This window comes from Pseudoliparis swirei, chromosome 24, assembly GCF_029220125.1.
Source record: "Pseudoliparis swirei isolate HS2019 ecotype Mariana Trench chromosome 24, NWPU_hadal_v1, whole genome shotgun sequence".
Lineage (NCBI taxonomy): Eukaryota > Metazoa > Chordata > Actinopteri > Perciformes > Liparidae > Pseudoliparis > Pseudoliparis swirei.
In genome coordinates, this window is record NC_079411.1 from 9,946,122 (window position 1) to 9,969,024 (window position 22,903).

The 22,903-nt window shown below is 43.0% G+C and overlaps 2 protein-coding genes across 2 annotated transcripts; one reads left to right on the forward strand and one right to left on the reverse strand.

Moving 5' to 3' along the window:
- The first annotated feature begins 233 nt into the window (after positions 1-233).
- Positions 234-8,699, forward strand: LOC130190416 (caspase-6-like). The gene is made up of 8 exons (XM_056409823.1): positions 234-282; positions 550-591; positions 5,449-5,491; positions 5,591-5,740; positions 5,838-5,914; positions 6,121-6,296; positions 6,387-6,537; positions 7,123-8,699. Exons 1-8 carry the CDS (start codon positions 252-254, stop codon positions 7,356-7,358), a joined length of 906 nt encoding a protein of 301 aa, XP_056265798.1. The 5' UTR covers positions 234-251; the 3' UTR covers positions 7,359-8,699.
- Positions 8,700-8,821: 122 nt separating this feature from the next.
- Positions 8,822-22,490, reverse strand: LOC130190414 (calcium uniporter regulatory subunit MCUb, mitochondrial-like). The gene is made up of 8 exons (XM_056409821.1): positions 22,104-22,490; positions 12,483-12,552; positions 12,223-12,390; positions 11,328-11,432; positions 11,034-11,191; positions 10,711-10,914; positions 9,546-9,662; positions 8,822-9,098 (listed from the first exon to the last, which is right to left on the reverse strand). The coding sequence occupies exons 1-8, from the start codon at positions 22,203-22,205 to the stop codon at positions 9,021-9,023; spliced, it is 1,002 nt and encodes a 333-aa protein (XP_056265796.1). The 5' UTR covers positions 22,206-22,490; the 3' UTR covers positions 8,822-9,020.
- Between the last annotated feature and the right edge of the window lie 413 nt (positions 22,491-22,903).

A 22,903-nucleotide genomic window follows, 5' to 3' on the forward strand; every position in this document is an offset into this window, starting at 1 on the left:
GAATCTGACTTCATGAGATATTAAATCCCTGTCCTTACATGTTTCAGTAGTCGCCGTTGCAATGTGCCAAACACGGAAGGTCTGGTTGTTGAGTTTTGACTGACAGGCGTGCGAGCCAATCGCATTCTCAGGTTTTCACTTTCAGCCAATGAGATTTAAAAGGGGGAGGCGCTAAACCCTGCCTCTTTGGTGTGGCTTTGACGAAGCAATTCACTTTTTCGGGGCCAGTCGGAGTGGAGCCACCAGCGATCATGTCGAACACGGCAGAAGACAGACGTGAAGGTAACGAATTTACACAAACGTTCGTCATTAAAAGTAGACATAAGTCTTAGACTTGTGCGCGTGGTATTTCAAAAGTTAGAAGCAATAGATACAATGACTGGTTCTTGTTGAATGTAAAAGGCTCGGTGTCATGAGTGAAGCTCGCTTGACTGCTTTCTCCGCTCCATCAGAAGAGTTGTCACGCCTCCACTTAGCGCAACAAGTTTGTATTTAATGTCAAATGTTCTCAATGTCGGGACTTAATGGCTCTTTCTCTCTACCTTCCAGGAAGTGTTGCTAAAGACAACAGGACCGCAACAGACAGCGCAGGTGACTTTACACGGTTACATGATGCTATTGGGAAAGTTTATTAGGAAATGTCATTGCGAAAGTGAAATAATCAAGGTTTTATTACCAGTGAGGGCGAAGTACAGGGCTTTTTTTCCCGGGTGAGAATAATCAACTCAAACTGCCTCGGTTATTACTGGATATCACGTGGAAGGGATATTATGTTACCATATATCCTGGCATCCTTTTGTCATTTAAAAACTGAGCAAGACACTGTTTGTGGTGGTGTTGTTGTTGTTGTTGTTGTGTGAGTTGAAACTTTACATTTCTACCATTAGAGCTGTGTTTGTGGTGCTGCTTCGGGGGTTTATTATATGTTGTTCACCCAATGTATTTGTCAATGAGGTGACTACATATTATAAACAATACTCCATTAACAGCATCGTAATGGTCCGTTAAGTCAAATCTACACTTCAATAACAAACAAACAAAGAAACTGGAGTATTGTTTCCTTTTTATGAAAGGTACAACTGCATCAGTTTCAGCTTAGTGTAACTGATGAACTGGAGGCTGAGTGTATACAAGCAAAGCTACAAGTACTTACTGATTTACACCTTTTTTTTAAAGTAAGATAATACCTTCCAAGAGGTCAAACTGCCCGTAGCTGTGGCCTTTAACACACAAAGTCTGACTCACATATCTGTAGAGTCCCTCCCCTCTGGAAGGAGGCTGCGGTCCATCAGGACAAAGACCTCCCGCCACACCAAAAGCGTTTTCCCGTTGGCAGTCGGGCTCATCAATGGAGCCCGGGTCCCCCACTGACTGACTCTGTCACCCCCAGGACTACCTCCTCTTCTTCTTCCTCCTTCCTCTTCCTCCTCCTCCTCCTTCTTCCTCCTACTCCTCCTCCCTCCTCCTTCTTATTCCCTCCTGGAGGCCTCCTCCACACACGTCACTTTAACATACACTTTAACTTGAGGCCTCCTCCACACACATGCCACTTAAACATGCACTTTAACCCTTGTGTTGCCTTCGGGTCAATTTGACCCGATTCAATGTTTAACCCTCCTGTTACCTTTATATTTACTAACATATTTTACCCTTGAGGTCAATATGACCCCAGCTATTAAAATCTCCAGAAAATTATTAGAATTAATATTGTTTTCCAAGTTTAAGTGTGAGTTACTTTATGTTTGTTTGTTGACTCCCGAAAGAACACCAACATTAAACATTGAATTGGGTCAAATTGACCCGAAAGCAACACAAGGGTTAACTTAAACACACGTCACATGTAACATACACTTTTAACTAAAACACACATCACTTGAAGCACACACCTAAACACTTTAACATTATTTGTTGTCTGAGCACTTTATCTTTATCTTTATCTTATCTTATCTGAGACTTAAGTTCACTGTTGCTGTCGTGTTGATTGTTGTTTGTCATGTCTAAATGTTGCACCTTCCGCCAAAAAAAATTCCTCATTTGTGTAAACATTCCTGGCAATAAAACTGTTTCTGATTTCTGTAGGGTGGGGTATGGCCAGGCACATGCACAGACATTTTGGGGGGCAGGTGCTCAAACCAAAAAAAAGGGCACCCAATGCCAAAAAAAATATTCTGACAGAGTTGAAGTATAAGCATCAATACACTGATGAAGCTGTCCTCGACCTGCGTTTCCTTTGGGCAGCATCAGACCACTAGCTTACATTTTCTTTATGAATAAAGATGAATTATTATATAGCAACCACAGTACAAGCGTTCTGATTGGCTAATGGGTCGTCATGCCAGCTACGTATTGCCTTCCTCGCTGGTCTGATACGGATCCGTATTGCCCTCTAACGTCATATTCAAAATAAGCGATATTGATAGACATCAACAGCCAAGAGCAGTGGTCCTCAAACTAAGGCCCGCGGGCCAGATACGGCACGCCTCCACATTTGGCTCGGACCTCTGAACAATACCAGAGGCCTTATGATTTTTTTTTTCAGTCTGGCCACGCAAATCCTAGACTAGCCTGTTAAATAGAACGGAATAAGAATTCTCTCTGTCTCTCTCTTCTCTCTCCCTCTCTCTATTCTCTAAACATAGCTTACGTCAGTAAACAGCTGGACAAGGCTCTGAAATCACGGATTTCGTGAGTTTGTGTTTGTTAATTTTTTTAGGAAACGTCGGACCAGTCGTGACTAGGGATGAGAATTGATAAGATTTTAACGATTCCGATACCTTATCGATTCCTGCTTATCGATTCGATTCCTTATCGATTCTCTTATCGATTCTTTTGGGCAAGGAAAAAGAGCACAAACGGGTTTATTCACATTAATTTTCTTTTATATAATGCTGCACACACACAGTATGTATACATACACATTTACTTTTTTTAAATAACCAAAAACATTTATACGATATTACTCTTGAACTTAAAATAAAACTTACATAACTTAAATAAAATGTATTCTGTTTAATTTAAACATGTTCCTAGAAATTACAGTGCTCCTTCCTTTTTTAAAGGGTATATGAACTGAGCTGCCAAAAATGAAACTAGCAGTGGCAAATACCAAGTGTCCAACCATCAATTGTATGGATCATCAACAATTCTTGTGCAGAAAAATAAGCATGTCTGCTTTCTCCGGGAGGATACGCGACGCGATCTCTCAGGACTTATTGTGTCTCCAGCCATGGAGAACACTCTCTCAGATGGGGTGGAGGATGAACACAAAGATATGAGGAGGTGTACAAGACGTGCTGTAGCCTGCGACCCAGACAGACGACCAGCCTCTGAACCGGTCTGACTCTGAACCTCATCAGCTAAATGGGATGGCAATGGAGATTATTTATATAGTGAAAGCTGGTTTACACAATGAAACAAATGGCAATAACAAAATCGCTGAATTTGCTGAGCTGACATAAAGCCACATTAAAGCAACACTATGTAACTTTTCCCTTTTGGCGCTCCCTTCAGGTTTTTAGGTATTTAGGTATCGATTTCAGTGTGTCGTAAATACCCAGTGAGGGGGGGGGGGGGTGCGCGTGCGCGCGTGCGCGTGCGGTCATTTACTTTTGTTTTGGGGGACTGCAAATGTGGAGTACGTGTGATCGAATACAATATTGTTGACAACACCAAAAAGCTACATAACAAAGCTACCCTTATACTGTAGCTGCGAGCGTGGAGTGGCACTTTATGTCATTGCGTAATCACTGCCAGAAAGCAGGTCGAGTACATCCGCCGGATGTACCGGGCGCTACCCAGAATCTTACATAGCGGAGTTATTTCCCCACAGACCCCCGTTGGCAATAGTGGAGACGCAAATCGTCATATTAAAAGTCATTGTAGCGGCACAAATTTTTTTTTTGCTGTTATTTTAAGGTCCAAAAGTTACATAGTGTTGCTTTAAGAGGGGAGGCAAACACGACCTCTGCCTCAATGTAGGGTGACAATGGAAGATTCTGTAGCTAAGCTAGCGTAGCTATATGCTAAGTTTAATAATGGATTAAAAATCGATATGCTCAGTTTAATAATGGGTTAACACGATAACGCGAACGTTTGCTGATAACACACGCCCTCCGATAATTAATACCGTTACGATCAAACATTTCTCAAAACTGGACTTTCAATCCAAACGTGAAGTGATCGATAATGGGAGACCAATGCCGGAGCTCAAATGTGTGCTTCAAACGAAGGGACAGAAGATAACTTGATCGACTCCACACAATAAAGGCAAATTGCTTCACACAGTGAGTGGTTGTGATCACTTTTGAGGAGTTTACCTTGGACAGAAAGAGATGAAGCGCCGACGTTAGCTGAGCTGCTGCATCGAACACATGACACTCCTGTAATTTAATTCCATGCGTGTTCAAATGCTTCTTCATATTAGTTGTATTTCCTCCCTTCGACGAAATAGACTTTTTACACACGTTACAAGTGGCGTAGTTGTCATTTTGTCTTGTGAAATAGAGCCAAACTTTAGAGCGCTTCTGCCTCGTTGCCATGTTTGCTGCAGTCTGAAGAAACTAAAAAAGTTTGCGCATGCGCAACGCCACAGAGAACCGTTAGCAGAACCGTTAAAGAATTTGGCTAACGATCCCAAACAATCGGTTCACTGGGAACCGGTTCTAAAACAGAACCGGTTCTCGATGCCCATCCCTAGTCGTGACGTCATGTTTTCAGCAGCGCTAATGTTGTGGTCGATTTATCACAAAACAACGTCAGGGGATGATGGATGTGTCACTCTTGCCTGTCTTTAGTGGCGCGTGGAGCACTGTGCGGAGGAGGAAGTGGAGGAGGAGGAGGGAGGGGCGCGGCGGGGGGAAGAAGGGGGGGAGGGTCTCGTGAGCGTCGCGGAGCGGAGCATGTCGGGGCGAAATTCTCACAAGAACTCAAATAAATGCCCCGTCGGATATTAAAACACATTTGGGGGGGACTTGATGGCAGAGAGAGTAACTTTTATTCTTAAATACTGATGAATGAAAAAAGTGGGCTCCAGCAAAAAGGGCACTTTCCTCATCCAGGGCAAAGGGGCTGGTGCTTGAGCACCACTAGGGCTCTATCTTTGCACGTGCCTGGGTATGGCCTCTGTTCTTTTCGCAGACTTTGCCATCTTTCTTCACCTGTCACGCAGCTATTGAGGGCCACAAGGACTCTAAGCTGATGAAACAATGGCTGCTTGACCCCATACCAGCAGCAGTGGAGCAGTTTGTGCACCTGTAGTTGTGCTGCTTAACAAAGAAGCCTGAAAAGCTCCTCTAGTTCTGGCAACTTCATTCATATATTCTGAGTATTTGTGATATCTAAAAAGAACAGAAGCTGTGAAGCCAGACTTTGCAGTGCAATGTTGTGTCGTGATTCCAGCATATTGCACATCGTTGTGTGGGTATTCATGTATGTGTTTGTATTTTATAGCATGCACGGAGAACCTAACGGAGACGGATGCCTTCATTAGAAGGTAAACTGTTTCTTCTTGTTTAAGTTATCAGCTTGAAACTCACGCTGGGCCGCACCTCATGCTGTCTTTTGTTTCGGGGCTCTTTTCATGATCAAGCAGCTCTTTAGATTTGGACCCCGCGGAGGAGTACAAGATGGACAACAAAAAACGAGGCCTCGCACTCATCTTCAACCAGGAGCGCTTCTTCTGGCGCCTTGGGTTAAATGTCAGGAATGGAACCAACGCCGACCGCTACAATCTGGAGAGACGGTATTACGACGGGGGATCCTGTTTACTGCAACCTGAGCTGAAGAACTTGTCTGTACTTGTTCCGCGACTGAAAGACTTTTCTTCACTTCTCTTTTAGACTGACGGACCTGAACTTTGAAGTGAAGGCGTACGATAACTACAAACAGGTGGACGTTTTGGATCAAATCAGTGAAGGTACGCACATGTTTGATCACTCTTGACACTCAAATGACTGAATACATGTTCATGAGGCAGCACAACAGCACCATCACTGTCGTTTTTACATTCTTACCTCCCTCCTTGTTGTCCCATTATATGCAAACTTCCGATTCAACATGTGATCGCCTGTTGCATTTCACTTGTTCAGTTTGGAGTTTAACAAATACCCGATGTCGCTCCAGCCGCAGAAGCCAACCATTCGGACGCAGACTGCTTTTTGCTCGTCTTCCTGAGCCACGGCGAGAACGACCACGTTTACACCTACGACGGCAAGATCAGCATTCAGAGCATCACGTCCCTCTTCAAAGGAGACAAGTGCAAGAGCCTCGTGGGAAAGCCAAAGATCTTCATATTACAGGTATGTGCGTACAAGACCCAGTCAAATGCAGGGAAATGTGGCGACGCCTGTTTTTAGTTTGACATCCAAGGTGACCGTGTATGTCGCTAGGCATGCCGCGGAGACGAGCACGACAATCCCGTGACGGCCTGTGATGCTGTGGACAGCGAGCTGAAGACCAATGAAGTGGTGGTGGACGCCAGTGCCATATACACCCTCCCTGCCGGGGCCGACTTCATCATGTGCTACTCTGTGGCTGAAGGTGAGCCCGCTGGGATGTTTATAACTCCTCATCTGCTCTCTGAGATGAGAATGAATTATTTAAGACATATATATGCCCCCCCCCCGAGAGCTAATTTCGTGTTAGCTGGCTACAGTTACTTTCAAAATATTGCAAATTGTTTTTAATAATACATGTTATAAAAGAAATCAACATAAGTTGCTTTTTGAAGACATTAATACATGCTAAAAATTTTATACAGATCCTTTCCGTAATGCAGTTTCGCAATTTTTAGCCGATACAAGTCGTGTCAGCCAAACCTTCCTAGAGATCTGAAAGTAACTAATAATGTTTTTGCCGGCTAAAAAAATATGAACCCGTTTCACAGAATTGTTGTGAGTATTTTTGGGCAGATTCCTAATTTTGTCGGATCAATAAATTCATAAACCACAAACCATAGCGACAGCAGACGTGTCCCAGACACGTGACGACAACAGTTTTCTTGTATGCTTGTTTTTTTCCTTGGCATGTATTTTCTTAATGCACTTTGAGCTCTCAGGGCCACCATACATCACTTTAAATGTCCTTTTTGCTGATGTTTAACTATCTCCTGTGTTATTTGTTAAGGCTACTATTCCCACCGGGAGACCATCAACGGCTCCTGGTATGTCCAGGATCTGTGTTTGCTGCTGCAGAAGTATGGGGACTCTCTTGAATTCACAGAACTACTGACGCTGGTCAACAGGAAGGTCTCCATGAGGACCGTTGGGAACAGTAATGACCGCAATGCCATCGGGAAGAAGCAAGTACCTTGCTTTGCTTCGATGCTCACCAAGAAACTTTACTTCCGTCAAAAGAATTAAGTTTCAGAGATCAGTCATGACATTATGACAGGGGACACAGTGTCTACTGGGGATTTCAATGCTTTTCTCTATTTTAGCTTAAACACATTGGTAGCCGTAGTATTTACACTGAAATCAGCTGTTCTAAAAAAAACAGGAACAACTTCTATTCACATGCACTAAAGAAATATCATAACCCAGATTTCTTGGGTGGGTTAACCAGTGACCTAGATTATAAAAGGTTTTAGGGTTGTTTGCATTTGCATGGCAGTAAATCCAGAAGTATCAGGTTACAGTGCACCAATACTGGTTTATCTGGTCCCATGAGTTCTCACACTAATCTGGCTTTGAGTTTAAATGTAAACGTATAGTAGCTATAATGCAATAATCGAACATAACAGCCGTGCAGTTTAGAAAAGTTTATAATACTCCAGAGTATACCATCATTCTATCATTTCTCTGATAACCAGTTTGGCCCCAGAAGTCCAACGAGAAGATTTCCTTCAGCTTCCAAGACTAACTTGTATTGGATTACATTATGTTTGACGGTGTTTTTTATTTTGGCCATCCCATGTAGAGCAGTCCACATTTTTTGCACTCAATAGCTTTTCCACTTCAGGATTACTTTGTTCCACAACAATCTGTGTTCTTCTCCTCAGCATTTTGTCACGTTTGCTTTACCCTGGTGTAAACTACTGTAGCTGACTTTAGCTTTTCCAAAAAACATAGAAGACAGTAGAAGCGGACATTTCTGGCGGCTTCGCACGCCGATGGTTTTCTCAGACTGAGGAAGCTGAAATTGTCATCTGTCCGTTTCTTGACTGTAAAGTCAGTTGCAGGAATTCTGCAAGCCAGACAAATGTTTACCAACTTACTGCATCTTGCGAGGCAAGTGATAAATCGCATCATAACCAGGTCACTATTGATTTTGTTCACATCGGGGTTTAACACATCATCTATCTACAAGCACCAATGAACCGGTACTATCTCTCATACGCAGGCACCGCATAAACGTGCCGTTTGTCTTTAAGCTTGCTCCATCAAAAGGGAATTCATGTTTGTTGTTGTTGTAGCCATTTACAATCCTACATTTGATAATGTGTATTTGCACCCAACATGGCAACAATCATCTGTGTGTAAAGAACCTCAGGGAGGAGAGATGTTTTTAAAGCTGTACTGTGGACCTGACAAACTTATAACATGACTCAGGAAAAACAAAGCGACCAGCATTCATTAATCATGTATTTTTGTGGTCTTACTGTTGTGACTTTTGTATTTTTATAATCTGACATTTCAGCTGTTTTGCTCCTGATTGAGTGAAAACATTTTATAAAACTTTCATTCTTTGTATCAAAAAGTGCAGTCATGTGATGTCTTTATTTCTCCTGTGCCCCGAAATCTCCATCCGCTAAAAGAACATAAGTATTATTTGTCTTGAAGCAGTGAGATTCACAACAAGACACATCAGGCAGACAGATTCTCACAAGTTTTGGGAATACTTTTATATTTCATTAGTCCTCAGTGTTTGTACTTTCCTCAAAGACATAATTGGCATCGTTATCAAGACTGTAAACAAAACACAGAATGATGTGGATTTCCGGTAGAAAGGCACCATTATCAAAATAAAGCAGAACATTTGCTTTTACTCTGGAGTGTTTACGTGGAGTGACCATTGTTCACTGCTCATGGCTTTGGCTGGAGCTGTTCAAGTGGAAGCTGAAACTCCGTCGGATATCTCAGACGTCTCAGGTGATCCTCCACCTGTCACACAGAAAACAGCCCACGTGTCACCAATGACTTCATTCGGTGGGATTTAGACAAGACGGTGGCTTATCCTTTTTCTAGTTTCTGGGAGCAGTTATTGCATGAGTACAATTTGTATTTCATTAGAACATCCTGATGTTTCCCACCAGTCTCAGCTGGATAAACTGGCGACTAACATCAGTAAAACTAGAATAGCTAAACATCTGCATGTTAGTATTGTCATGTGAGCAAGTTAGCATGCAGATGTTAGCATTTAGCTCAAATAACTACTAGCAGGGCCAAAGAGTTATTTTTCTTGAAAAAGCATGAGCTTAAAAAATAATGATCCAATTCCTGCTCTAACATTTTAAATATTTTAGCACAGGTCCAATTAACATGTTGGTCCTACATTTTGTATTTGTCCAACATGTGCAAGTGAGTTAGATTGTGACTAAAGGGACAAACCTCAGCCATCTCGTCCTTCAGTTCATTGTATTTCTCAACGTTGAATTTGTTCTTGCCGGCCGCCTTATAAAAGTAACGCAGGAACTGCCTGTCTTTAACGTCCGGATATAAATAATCCTGAGGGAAAGAAGAAAGTGGGCGTGTTATTAATGTGGCAAACAAAGACATATCTGCACACATAACAGAGCGTAAAGTTTTAATAAACATGTTAAAGGAATGGAGTGAGTGAACATATAGACATCACTGCAAACTCTTATTACCTTCGCATTGAAAATGCGGAAGGTAATGTTTTGATCGCCGTGTATTTGTGTGCGTGCGTGTTATTCGCATAAGTAAAAAAGTATTACACCGAATCGCATGAAATTTGGTGGGATGATTGGTTATTATCCGGGGACCATTTGATTAGATTTTGGGATCGATCGGGTCAAAGGTCAAGGTCAAGAAAAGGTTACAATCTTCTTTTTACCATAGCACGGTCAATTTTGATCCAATTGGCGTGCAACTAATGCCAACATGTTCATAATTCAATGCCAATCTTGTGAAATGCGAAGGTATGCACTCTACCGAGTGCCCATTCTAGTCATGAATAGTTTCGCTCATCATAAAGACCTTTAGCCTGGTTCTCTCCCTAGATATCAACAATTGGTGGCATTACATTTTGCGGATTAGGTGACAAACTAATTGATGTATGACGAGAGCTGGAGACCGCGTTGGCGGCGAGGCCCTGTTCATACCTCTCAAAGTGACTCCGTAGCACATAAATGTTCCACTTCCAGTGAGAGAATCACCCAGAACGTTACCATTATGTAAAGAAAATGATAAAAAAGAAAATATCCCAAGGATCTACTTGGAGGCTTGTGCCAAACTCCTGTGAGGCGTGGCGCAGTGGGGACTCGTCTTCACGGCGAGGTCGCCAGGCAAGCAGCAGAGACATGAAGTCCCTTTGGCCAGCCGATAAATAATAACACAGTATTTAACCCCACACTTTCTGGTGCTGCTCTGCGTATCTTGACAACCTTCAGAGAGACCCAGGCTTGTCGTCTTCAGTGTCTATGCTAAGCCAACTGCTGCTGGCTGTCGTCTCCTAATGGATGCACATAAAAGTCGTATCGATCTTATAATCCAACTCTCTGGAAAAGAACAAAACGGACCCTTTGAGACTTGCCTGTTTGGTCAGGACGAAATAGCTAAAGACTCCAATGCTGGTGGCGTAGGTGATGAAGTAAGTGACCGGCTCAATGACGTCCCATGAATAGACCCACCATGTGAGCCAGGCCAGAGCGCCCCCCTGCACAGATAACAAGGCCATGCCGGTCCAGATGACCCTGGAGCTGTGGAAACCTGCTGTATTGGACAGCTGTGCCTTCATCTGTCACGGACCGGCAATAACAGAGGGAAGAATGTGTTACGAGAAAACTAGAGCACCAGGCCGTAACGAGGGAGAAAGAGCGGTTCAATGGCATCCAGGTGTCGAGAGACATCTACTACCTTCTCCAGAGGTGACAGCTTCTGCTTGAGGACGTCCAGCCTCTCCAGCAGGCGTCTCTCTGTCAGCAGGTGGTGTTCAGGCAGGTGGAGCGCCGTGTGCAGCAGATGCACGACATGCTTCATGTCCTTCAACTCCATGGCCTGCTCGCCGGTGGTCACTGCAGAAGAAGACGCAGCAAGGTGAATGAGTCATGCCTGGAGAGATGACCACAGCCATGCATCAGCAGGCCCATGTTCTAATTGCAACGACAACAGCGCGAGGTCCATGTGTGACCGGGGAGAAATGTGTCGTACCCTTTTCAGGAGCGCAGACGGTATAAACTGCATCGTTGATGACCAGCTGGAAGTCCTTGTCCAACAGGGCGTCTATCAGCGTGGTGCTTGATACGGGCTCGCCATCTGTCAGAAGAGGACAATTGCTCAATACCTTTCTTGCAATTCTATAACTTTATATTCTCATAGCTCAGTGAAAAAAGTTTTTCGTACAAGCTCGATTACAGAAAACAGGAAAAAGAGACAAAAACACAATGAAATGCGAAACAGTTCACCCGTCATGACTCAAATCTTAATAATCCCCATACTTACCCTAATTTATTCAAAAGATGATGACCACAATAATATTTTTTCCCTCACTCAACGTGCAAGGGTATTTAGTTGGCTTCAAGGAAAAAAAGGCTGGGATCCACTGCACGACATAAACCTCATAAAAAAAGAGTCGGTCAGTCATTGGCAGCCCACAGAAAGTTATTCATCACTCAAACCAAAAAGCCTCGCTCAGGAGAAGAGCCAGTTTTTCCAGTGAGGGGAATGCGAGTCGCACCCCTCCCTTTAAATGCTCTGCTCAGGTGATGCATTATGGGACAAAAATGACAATGTGCTTCCTTGTAACTGCCATTTCCAGTTGGCTGGACATCACCTACTGCAGCGGGAGAGTAAGAAAACTAAGATTTCTGTTGAAAAAACCCTCAGTATAACCAGTATTTCACAAAAAAGAAATATGTGAAATATTGTCTAATTGTACCTCTATAAGGTCTCTAAAAAAATCCTTCAAATTAAACAACTTCAGATGAAACACAAAACACACTAACATTTATCCAGTGGTGAAAATGAGTTTCCCTCTCGACCGAGAACCCGTCAGACCACGTTGCAGCAAAAATGGTTCAACCTGACGACACATGTCGAGTCCTACCCTTGGAGAAAATGGAGGTTGTGGTTCCGGGGTCCTCTCTCTGCAGATCTGCGATCAGGTCCCCGACGCTCATCAGCATGGGCCGGAGGAAGAACAGACACTTCTCCTTCCTGGAGGGCAACGGGACCTCCAGGACCAAACGGCCATATTTGTACCTCAAAGACACGTCTGGAACACAATGAGGAGGAAATATATTAGATATGTCTTCTTCGCCACGGATCCTGAATGTTTCTCATGTGGATGTAGTAACTGTGAATTACCACTGGAGGGTGCGAGTGTACTGGAGGAAAAAGCGTGACAATTTCCAAGTAGAGACAGCCGCTTGTGAACCTGAAAAAGAAGAGGAGGAAATAAATAAATGGAGACAAAACAAAAAGAGAGAAATACAGAACAACAAGAGCATTAGTGGCTGGTTCAGATTGTTCTCTGAGGCACAGGGAACAATTGTAACGGTTAAACTGACAAAGAGTAAACAGATCGAGAGCGTCCCGACATGAAGGATCTGAAAAAAGATCCACTCAACAACAAAAAGAAGAAGAAAATCTTCAATCACTAGGGTTCTTTGAAACTCTTGACACTCCCTTTCTAAATGGTGTGCCATCTATCGGACGAGTCCAGAGTCCAGACTCTTCTAATTAAACGAGCTCCTTTGTGCTGATGCACTCTTCATTAAAAGGACTTTGCCTTTAACGATCGATGTGTTCCGCAATAAAAAAAAGTAGTGTTGCATTCTCTAACTGCTCCTGGTGATTGAGAGGGCCTCCATCGGTTAGCTCATTATTTGAGTCAGCGGGAGCGCCACTCTGTACTTGACATTCCTGGGCTGTCGCATTTTTTTGTTTATGCATTATTCAACTCAATGTTCAACGCCTCTGGGACGTTCTACAAAGCAGCTATTTTAGAATCAAGCGACAAACACAAAGAACTTTACAGTAGAGATTCAGCTGATATCTGAAAAACGAACAAACAGAATTGTACTTATGTGCTTACGATAGCGCCAAAAATAACAATGATATGCTCAGATTCTGGACCGTAGTGATACATATTTCCCCTTTCCCACTAAGCGCTGGACACTCGGGCCGTCTGCACCTCAACAGATTCCTCTACAGCATTGACTATTTAGCTGAGAGCCAGATGGCTCCGGCTGACATCGAGAGATGCGGCAGCCATTCTCAGCCCCCCCTTTGTCCTCCAGGTGGGAATTTGTCCGATCAATATCACATTAAAGAGGAGAAAGGGAGCCGTCCATTCTCAGGGACTGAGAAAGCAGCCAGGCCTTGAGGCACAGTGATTGAGTGGAACCCAGATGTGCAGAAGTCCCTCGCACTCCACTGGTTCGGAAACAGGACTTTAATAGGAAAACAACATTCTCATACTGAAATGAGTAATTGTGTTCATGACCAGAGGCGTGTGTGTGTGGGAACCACTCAGGCTGGACAATAGTGGCAGAAGCCAGGAGGTCAAACGGAGTGCAATGGAGGCTTGAAACTGATTTTGGGATCTGGAGATTACATTACACAACTCAAGTGTCTGCTAGCTCGGTAATGATGCCGAGCACCACACCGGGAAGGAGACTATTATTTTATAAATACTCTGTCCTAAAAAGAGCCAAACAAAGTGATTCCAGTGGGACACAATTGAAGCTGTTCAGCTTGTGTGAGACCTCTAGATGTTATTGTACAGAGCTTTACCACCTACACATCAGCGCACCAGATCCCCATGGACAAAACTTATTTTTAGATGAAATACATATAGATTCCTACGTACCAGTGAAACAAGCCTACTGGCAGCAACAATATATGATATGATATACCTTTATTCGTCCCACAGTGGGGACATTTCAAAAATCCCAGCAGCGGTGCACATCAGAGCCTCAATGAAAATAAATATAAAACACAAATCTAAATACTAAAAAACTAAATACAAAAAAAAACAACTAAATACTAAATATACAGGGGCAAAACAAAGTAAAGTGCTGAGTAAAGTGCAGAGTTTATTAACAGTAATAATAACAGTAATAACATTAATATTAACAGTAAACTAGAAAGAACATGGTTTAAGAACTGTTCTCTTTGTTTACATTGGATACCTGCAGCGCAGGTCATATGCATACATTCCTTTAGCCCTGTGTATGTGTAATTTAATATTTTCATCAAATTAATTTTCTGGAAAATCAACAAAGAAGTATTTAGCCAATTAAATATCTGACAGGTACTTGATCACATTAATGTATATTTAACCAGAAACACAAATCCATACTGCTATAAAGCAGTCCCACTTATCAATGTGCAACATTGTCCTCTTGTGTTTGCCCAATCTGGGGTCTTAAATGAAAATGAAGTGGTGGGAGGACTGCCGAGGAGCCGAGGGAGTGCAGTGTCAAGTTGTCTGGACGTGAGGTTCAGGAGAAAGCTGTTAGCAGTAATAATGGGGGTCAAGCGGGTACTGCCTCAGCATACTTAAGTGTTATGTAACCTTTCTTATTTAACAATCTGGGAAGGCAATATAGCTCTTTGGTTAAACCGCTCACATCCCATGTGGAACGTGTGGGTGGAAGTAGACACTGTTTTGTTCGGGGGGGGGGGGGGGGGGGGGGTCACAAGCCACAACATGTGGGAACCACTTGCCATTAATACCACCAGCTAAATTAAATGGATAGCTGCCACAGAATAAATGGTATGGATGAATCTCTTAGAGTTGACAAAAAAGTCCAGTTATTTTGCAACCTCAGACATTATGCTAAAAAGCCTTGAGCAGCATCTTATCCGCCTCTCTTATACCGCTGCATCCATAGTGCCGAATTAAACTGAGGAGTACGGGCGCCGGCTGCCAACACATACAGCAGGTGCACCAGATAAAAATGCCTCTTCCTCGTCCCTCTCGTTAGCAAACACTTCCACGTCAAAGTAATGTATGAGAACCAATTGTGCTCACATTGCCGGTGTGTAAACAGTGGATCTGGAGCTAAGCATAAAGGGCAAGGCTTGTGTTTGTGTGTGTGTGTGTTTATTGAGAGCGTCAAGTCAATGGCTCACTGGGTCCAGGCAGTGTGCTGCGTGCACACAAACCAATCCCATTCCAAATCTACAGAACGTGGCCACTGTGGCAGGTCGTGCGGCTTGAGAGCCATGTGATGAATATTGCTCCATTTCCAAAGCCATGCTGCTCGCCCTGCATTATTACCTTCTGCAGTCTGCTGCATTAGAAATACTAAGCTCGCCTCTGTGGTTGTTACAAATGATCCCACACATCACAACAAGGACATAAAGGAACAAATAGATTGAAAAAAAGAATTAAAAAAAAGACAAAACTCTTGGGGTCATCTGTGCATACACCTTTCAGACTATTGGAAAAGCATAAATGTATCTGCCGGCCTCATTACAGCTAATGGCAGACACAAAAGGAGCAATAAGTGCAATAAAGTTTTTATGTTCCCTCTGGGGGAAATTTAAATGCCAATGCCTAGAATTCACAGACAACAGAATCTTTTTTTATATTATTATATATTCATACACACATACATATATTTATATATACATATATATGGATATACACATTATATATATATATATATACACACACATATATGGATATACAAACATTATATATATATATACATACACACACGTCGAGCCGGTGTCATCCGCTGAAACCATCGTATGAGTGCAGTGTTAAAGCAGGTGTGGCCAAGGTTATGAAGTGACAATAATATTGACACTATTTCACAACAACGATTTGTGTAAATGTAAAGATACATTGTGGTTGTACACTCTCCGCTGCGATTTAGTTTTTTGGTATGCGGATTAGTTTCTCCGTTTTACTTGTTGAGAAAGTGTGGAAGATGCAAGAAGCGTCAGCTAGTGTGTTGGAGGGCCATCAATCACTGGAGACGCTGTAAATTAAAAATGCCCATCCTCTACGGCTTCCCTGAGTTTACACCCATGCAAAGAGGCAGACACACCCACATATGAGACACATGACAAAGGGTTGGAACAACTGGAGGTTTAAAAGACTGCACTGCCTGAACACGCCTGGACAAAGCAGGCGATCACACCCATGCCATGTCACATGACACAACCTGCAGAAAGGATCCAGTGATGCGAGTCCACGTGACGACCAACGTCACCGCGCTCTGCACAATTCAACATCTGTTCGCTTGGAAAAACAAACCTTGCCTATTACCCAGCTAATCAACATTTAGAATGCAGGGTGGTTTATCCGTTGTCCTTCACACATGATGTATACACACATGCTCCTCATCTGAGAACAATTTCATCCAACCGTTATTTCTGAAGAAAAAAAAACGAATCAGCTGAAGGTCTACAGTATTTACCACCTGCACGTTTCTGATTTACGCCACGCCAACAGGGAGAGAGAAGACGAACTGCCGTCTTCCTCCTCTGCAGTGGAGCAGTGTTCAGGGTCATCATGGCGACGAGCAGCCTCATTTCCCCTGCACTCCCCCCCCCATCAGGTCACGCCATTGTGAATCATGTCACACATGGCATCAAGACCTCCTGAATACGACATCTCCCAATCTCATTGAGGGTGACACGCGCATGCACGCAAATAGGATATTTTGCAGGCATGATTTGCAGCTGCTGGAAAGGAAATATATGTGAGCGTGATGTACGGCCTAAAAGGCCGGGGGGGGGGGGGGGGGGGGAAGGCTACCAAGAAGATAAATGACTCCTCGATGCCATGAGAACAGCAGCACAGTACCATGAAAATGATTAGCATTGAAGGAGTTGGCTTCTGCTATCCAGCGAAGGGGGACAGAGAGGAAATGCAGGGGGATGAAGATGACTGCGGTACGATGGGGTTTTTTCATGCCGACATGACAAATAAAATGTCAAACAATGAAACATGCTCGCCCAAGATATAAGGGGTTCGTTTAAAGACGTACAAACAAGCCCGATAACAGAATGATAATGTGTGGAGACCTTTCTTTGGCGCTGTGGAGATCGGTCCGGATATGCACGACTACTCTGACAATGAATCACGACTCGGCACAAATACTCAAGACCTTAACACAAAGAATGAGCTGGACACTGGCAACAGGGGGACAACCACGGGGACCCTGACTTACAATCATGTGGTAAACACCAAGGTCACATTTAAAAAGGGTACACAAATAAATCTTCCAAGAAGGAAAAAAATACTTCCTGTTATGTGAATAACATTCAAAGCTGCCACTAGAATTTGGTGAGTCATATTTCCCCACATGGCGGAGTGATGCATCATTACATGAGTAATGTGTTTCATGCAAGGACAAGAAGGGCTCTCCATGGATTACTAGTTTGTTGGGATTAAAAACAGCCTTAAACTCAAAAGGAAAGGTCGAGGGACTATAAATATATTAATTTGTGGTCTTTCACTGACAAGATTCCTGGATTCCTTTAAAAACTGGACATCATCATATAGTGGAGACTAGAGCACTGAACGGAAACAGCTTGGATATGACATTTTTTATGATTCTTTTGCCAAATGTTTCCGTCAGTGTGTAAATATGTAAAACACGTGTGGTCATGATGTTGTAACCAATTTGGTTAAATTTGATGGATTATTATAACATAATGTCTAGCATTGGCTGCTAATAAGACACGTTAAGTGACATATTTATATTATATATTAACCACCGAGATGATGTGCATTCCTAGAGGAAATAATTATTGACTTGGCTCAAGCAGATTTTGCCAAAACAAAATACACACACACACACACACACAGGAAACACATGCAACTTGTTATAATATACTCCCAAGTGTTGCAAAACAGTTTTTTTTTTAAAGACTGAAAACTACGACCCCTGTGCTACCTTGAGATCTGTATCTAGATGGCAGTTACTCCAAAAAAAAAAGGACATACTGCATCTAAATCTGGTAGAAATAAGGGTTCTTGTGCCAGTCAAAGGAGGCGATGCTGCATGTCGCCGACCGGGGAGAGGGCCTCGTCTCCAGCTCCTTGTCAGCGCTGCGTGAGTCGGGGGGGAAGTGGCAGAGTCGAGCTGGATTTATGCTCGCAGCAGCCGCATGAGTGACGTCCCGCCATCAGGCACGGCCTGTGGGGGCTTTGTGCAGCAGGGGTCGCCTCTCTGTGCACAGCCAACATTTTATAACCACACGTCACGTCATGACAAATGACAGACGGCCAAAACACCGAAAACATGAATCTCAAAAGCCAGATTATATGTATTCAACTCGTGCTGCGAATGTGAAGATGGCCTTCAAAATGACCTCTTAAAAATGTATTGATTTTAGTACACTGGGAGCCAGACCACCTCCAGGTGTGTTATATGTGATATAATGCCAACTGGATTTGGCACGCAATAGGCCTATGCTTTATAGTAATATGCCTTTTCCCTTCCGGATCATTTGTATCCATTTTTCACTTTTACTGGACAGTTGAAGTAGACGGAAATAAGAGGGAGAACGCGGTATGGAATGCAAGAGCCCCCGGTTGGAATCAAACTGGGGATGTTACAGTTCTAGGGTATGCTTTCTTATCCCAGATCACATGTAAATATATGGTGTAAATGGAGTCAAGACAAACACAACACTAATGATCTCACTACTGCTCTATTGAGGAATTTTCCATCCCGAGGGACACTGGTCCCAAGATCCAGAAGACATTAATTTACAGTGTGGAACACAAGTCTGAAAGGTTCCCTCCGGGGGATTTTTCTGCGGATGCTGCCCTCATGAAGAACAGCCTCTATGCCTGCCCGGCATTGACAGTCTCGACACTGAGAAACAGGAAGTCGTGTTTGATGAAATGAAACAATCTCCATCTTCCATTATAATGTCAACCAGACTATGAAATGTGAAAGATGGATCCAGACGTCAGGGAAAGAAAGTCAAGTGGCAAAGTGATGCTCGCTTCAGTGCTCTTGACATTTTGGGGTTTACGGTTTCGGTTGCAAAGAGAATTGTCTCTCTGTCAGGCTTATTATTTCAGCCCTCTCAATGTACACATATTTGAATGTGACAGAATAAAAATCGCACAACGTTGCAGTGTTGTCACTCCATGCTGAAAAGGAGTTTGATTTTGTGAATGTCTATGTGCATCCAATGCAAAGGCTCAATAGGTCCGGGTTATGTTCAACCTGCTACTGGTAGTACTCCACATATCAAACTTGGAAACCCACTATGAAAATAGGAATTTTAATATTACATGTGCAGTCATCCACACGCCACACTAACAGCTTCTTCCCGTCGGCAATCAGGCTCACGAACAAAGCCCGGGTCTCCCACTGACCTCCATGAACCGAGGCCCGGTCCCCCACTGACCCTTAATGAACAGATTTATTTTGATTTATTGAATCTTATATGTTGACTGTTGATTGTTTTTGATTGTTATTGTTTTGTTTGTCTGTCTAATGTGTACACACCAGCCGCCAAGTAACAATATTTGTGTGTCTAACACACGTAGCAAATAAATGTTGATTCTGATCCCATCCATCATCCTATTTAACCACCTGCACAAACATTCCTTGCCACTTATTTGAATGGTGTCACATGTCTTGCAGCACTGCTGCCCAGCTCAGTCGTAGACAAGCTCCATCATGTTATACCTGCATAGCATGGCTTGGCCAGTGTAGAAAATACGAAGATAATTAGCACCATCACTCACTGGCAGAAAAGACAAACTCCATAAAGCTTTTCTCTAAAAAGTGAAAGTGTCTGCCATGATTAAATTTTCCAAGTGGGAATTCTTTGCTGGGGGAAGTAGAAAAATGACTTCCCGTGACGTGTGAAGTCAGAATTCAGAAGGAGATCCATTTCCCGTTGCTTATCCAACACGTCTTGTGACAGTGATCCCTTTTATTTCAGAATCATCTCCCATAAAACTGCTTTCTTGCTTTATGGATTCCCAAAACTGGTTTTGTATGCAGCCATATTGAGATACAATCTGTCTTCTCAATGGCTCTCTCACAACAGGTGTTGGACCAGCCTATTAAAACACAGCTGTCATGCAGCCACTCCTCTAAACAAACACGCTCTTGAGTTTTTCCTTTCAGCATATTTTGTCAAAATACTTGTTTTGGAACGCGCGCAGCATACTGATGAGTATGATGAGTTATTTTTGTTGTAATTTTTTTATAACAGCTGCGCTCTGTGTCCTTGCCCTTCGAGGTCCAAATTGGGTTTGCTGGTCCAAGACTTTCCTTACAGTTTGCCATTTGAAAAGGGGGAATGGGAAAACTGCGATGTTATATAATATATATACAGGACTGTCTCAGAAAATTAGAATATTGTGATAAAGTTCTTTATTTTCTGTAATGCAATTAAAAAAACAAAAATGTCATGCATTCTGGATTCATTACAAATCAACTCAAATATTGCAAGCCTTTTATTTTTTTTAATATTGCTGATTATGGCTTACAGCTTAAGAAAACTCTAAAATCCTATCTCATAAAATTTTAATATTTCCTCAGACCAAGTAAAAAAAAGATTTATAACAGCTGAGTGTTTGTCAAGGCTCAGGAAACCCTTGCAGGTGTTTCGAGTTAATTAGACAATTCAAGTGATTTGTTTAATACCCTACTAGTATACTTTTTCATGATATTCTAATATTTAGAGATAGGATATTTGAGTTTTCTTAAGCTGTAAGCCATAATCAGCAATATTATAAGAATAAAAGGCTTGCAATATTTCAGTTGATTTGTAATGAATCCAGAATGCATGACATTTTTGTTTTTTTAATTGCATTACAGAAAATAAAGAACTTCATCACAATATTCTAATTTTCTGAGACAGTCCTGTATACTGCTTGCCCATCTGACATAAATTATGTAATCTCTTTTAATGCCTCAAACTGTAAATAGATATTTACTCGGTATGGAGACCATCTTGGCATTTAGCAATATACCGTCTGCAGTGTTCCTCCTGCACTGGCACAGATACGAGGCGTCCACTCAGGACCAGCTTGCTCACGACTTAGCTGACCTCTGCAATTTTTTTGCAATGGATGACAAAATGGGTGATCCATTTAAGTTGTATCTGGCCAATGTACCAGTTTATTAATAACATGAGTAAATGGAACCACACCACAGAAAACCTCTTTGTGAGGCTCTTGATGACGTGGGGCTTTATTTTCTGCAGCTCTGTAATCTCTCAACTGTGCATTTAATGATTCACGTGGGCTGCCATTTACACTGCATCTTTGACAATGGCTCGGACATGATGATCACGGTTGAAAAATAAATGCAGAAAAGCCTAATGCACAACTCTAGCGTATGCTAATAAGATATGGATAATTGTGCTGGACATACTGTTAGTGGTGTCTCTTGGGATTATAAAGGGCACAGCGAGTCTCTAATTAAAGTTTAGAAGTATATATAGCAGCCTAATCATGGTTTCTTTCTCCAGAAACAGCTCCATTGGAGTAATTGAATGAGCACTACTCTAGTGAGGTATTGTAATGCTCAGTCAGGCCCACTTTGATTGCTTTAATGGTCATGTTCCTAAACACCAGTAGAGGTAGGAAATGAATATGAATAATTTATTGGTTATTTAAAAAAACCAAAAACAGACAGAGGCAGATAGTTGCCTTTCTCCACTGTTTGAACACCTCCATTATATCTACTAACATAGATCCCATTCAAGCACAAGTTATAGCAACAAACATATGGTTTAGTTAAGTTTACATCATATTTTAGACAGGAGTTGATAAAAAAAGAAATCTTTCTTTGAACAGTGCCTTTTAAAGACTGACGTTGGCTATTCCAATGGATACAGTATACCAAAGTGCACTGCGCCGTGTTGATAACAAAAAAAGAAAAGCAGGACACCAGTGAATACAATGTGTGCACGGCGCTGTACCGTCCGCAGACCGACGACGAACCAACGCGATCAGCGTCGTGTTCTGGGTGGTTTTACCTGGTGAAGAAGCGTAAGAGGTCGGGAGGGTTTGAGACCGCAGCGAGGAATACTTCCGAAAAGTCTCGCCGTAACTTTGCCGACCATCCGCACCGAAGCCATCGTCCGCCGTTAACCGCGTTAGCAGCGCTGCTGTTGGGGCATGCCGGGTCAGAGATACTCCACCAATGTGCCCGGTGTCCCGCGGGCTGGAAACGGCTTGTTGTCGCTGTGAATGTAAACAGAGGAGTCGCTAGCGACGGGACAGAGGGAGGAACAGCCCCGCCTGAGCTGCATACTACTTCCTCCCGATAACACGCACGCGCCGTGTCAGGCTGCGCTTCCTTTCAAGACCTTTTCTCTTTTTTTTTCTCTCCCTCCCTCGTTTGTCTCCCCCTGTTTTGCGCGAAGCAGCCAGCAGGGAGCAGCCGGACGTTGTGAGAAGTCCCAACCAAGTGAGTCGCCATTGCGTCCTCCAGTGTACACCACACCCCGACTATAAAGTGTTGCTAACATACGTGCACTAAACGTGTGTTATCACCACGAGGCTGGAGAAATGACCCTCCATGACAGCCACACAGCTACCGTCGGTATCTCTTCGTCCCAAATGAGCCTTTAAAGACAGTTTGCTGCCTCGTGCTTGAGACCTCGACAGGTGACCTGGTCAAATAAACCAACACACCAACATGGGTTAAGCTAGCAGCTTCTACCACAGTGCAAACAAAACCGCGAAGAGCTCTGCAATAAGAGAGGAAGACGGTATATCCGCCATGTTGTTTTTTACATAAATGTCCGTTCCATCCAAGGTTATTGTTACTAAA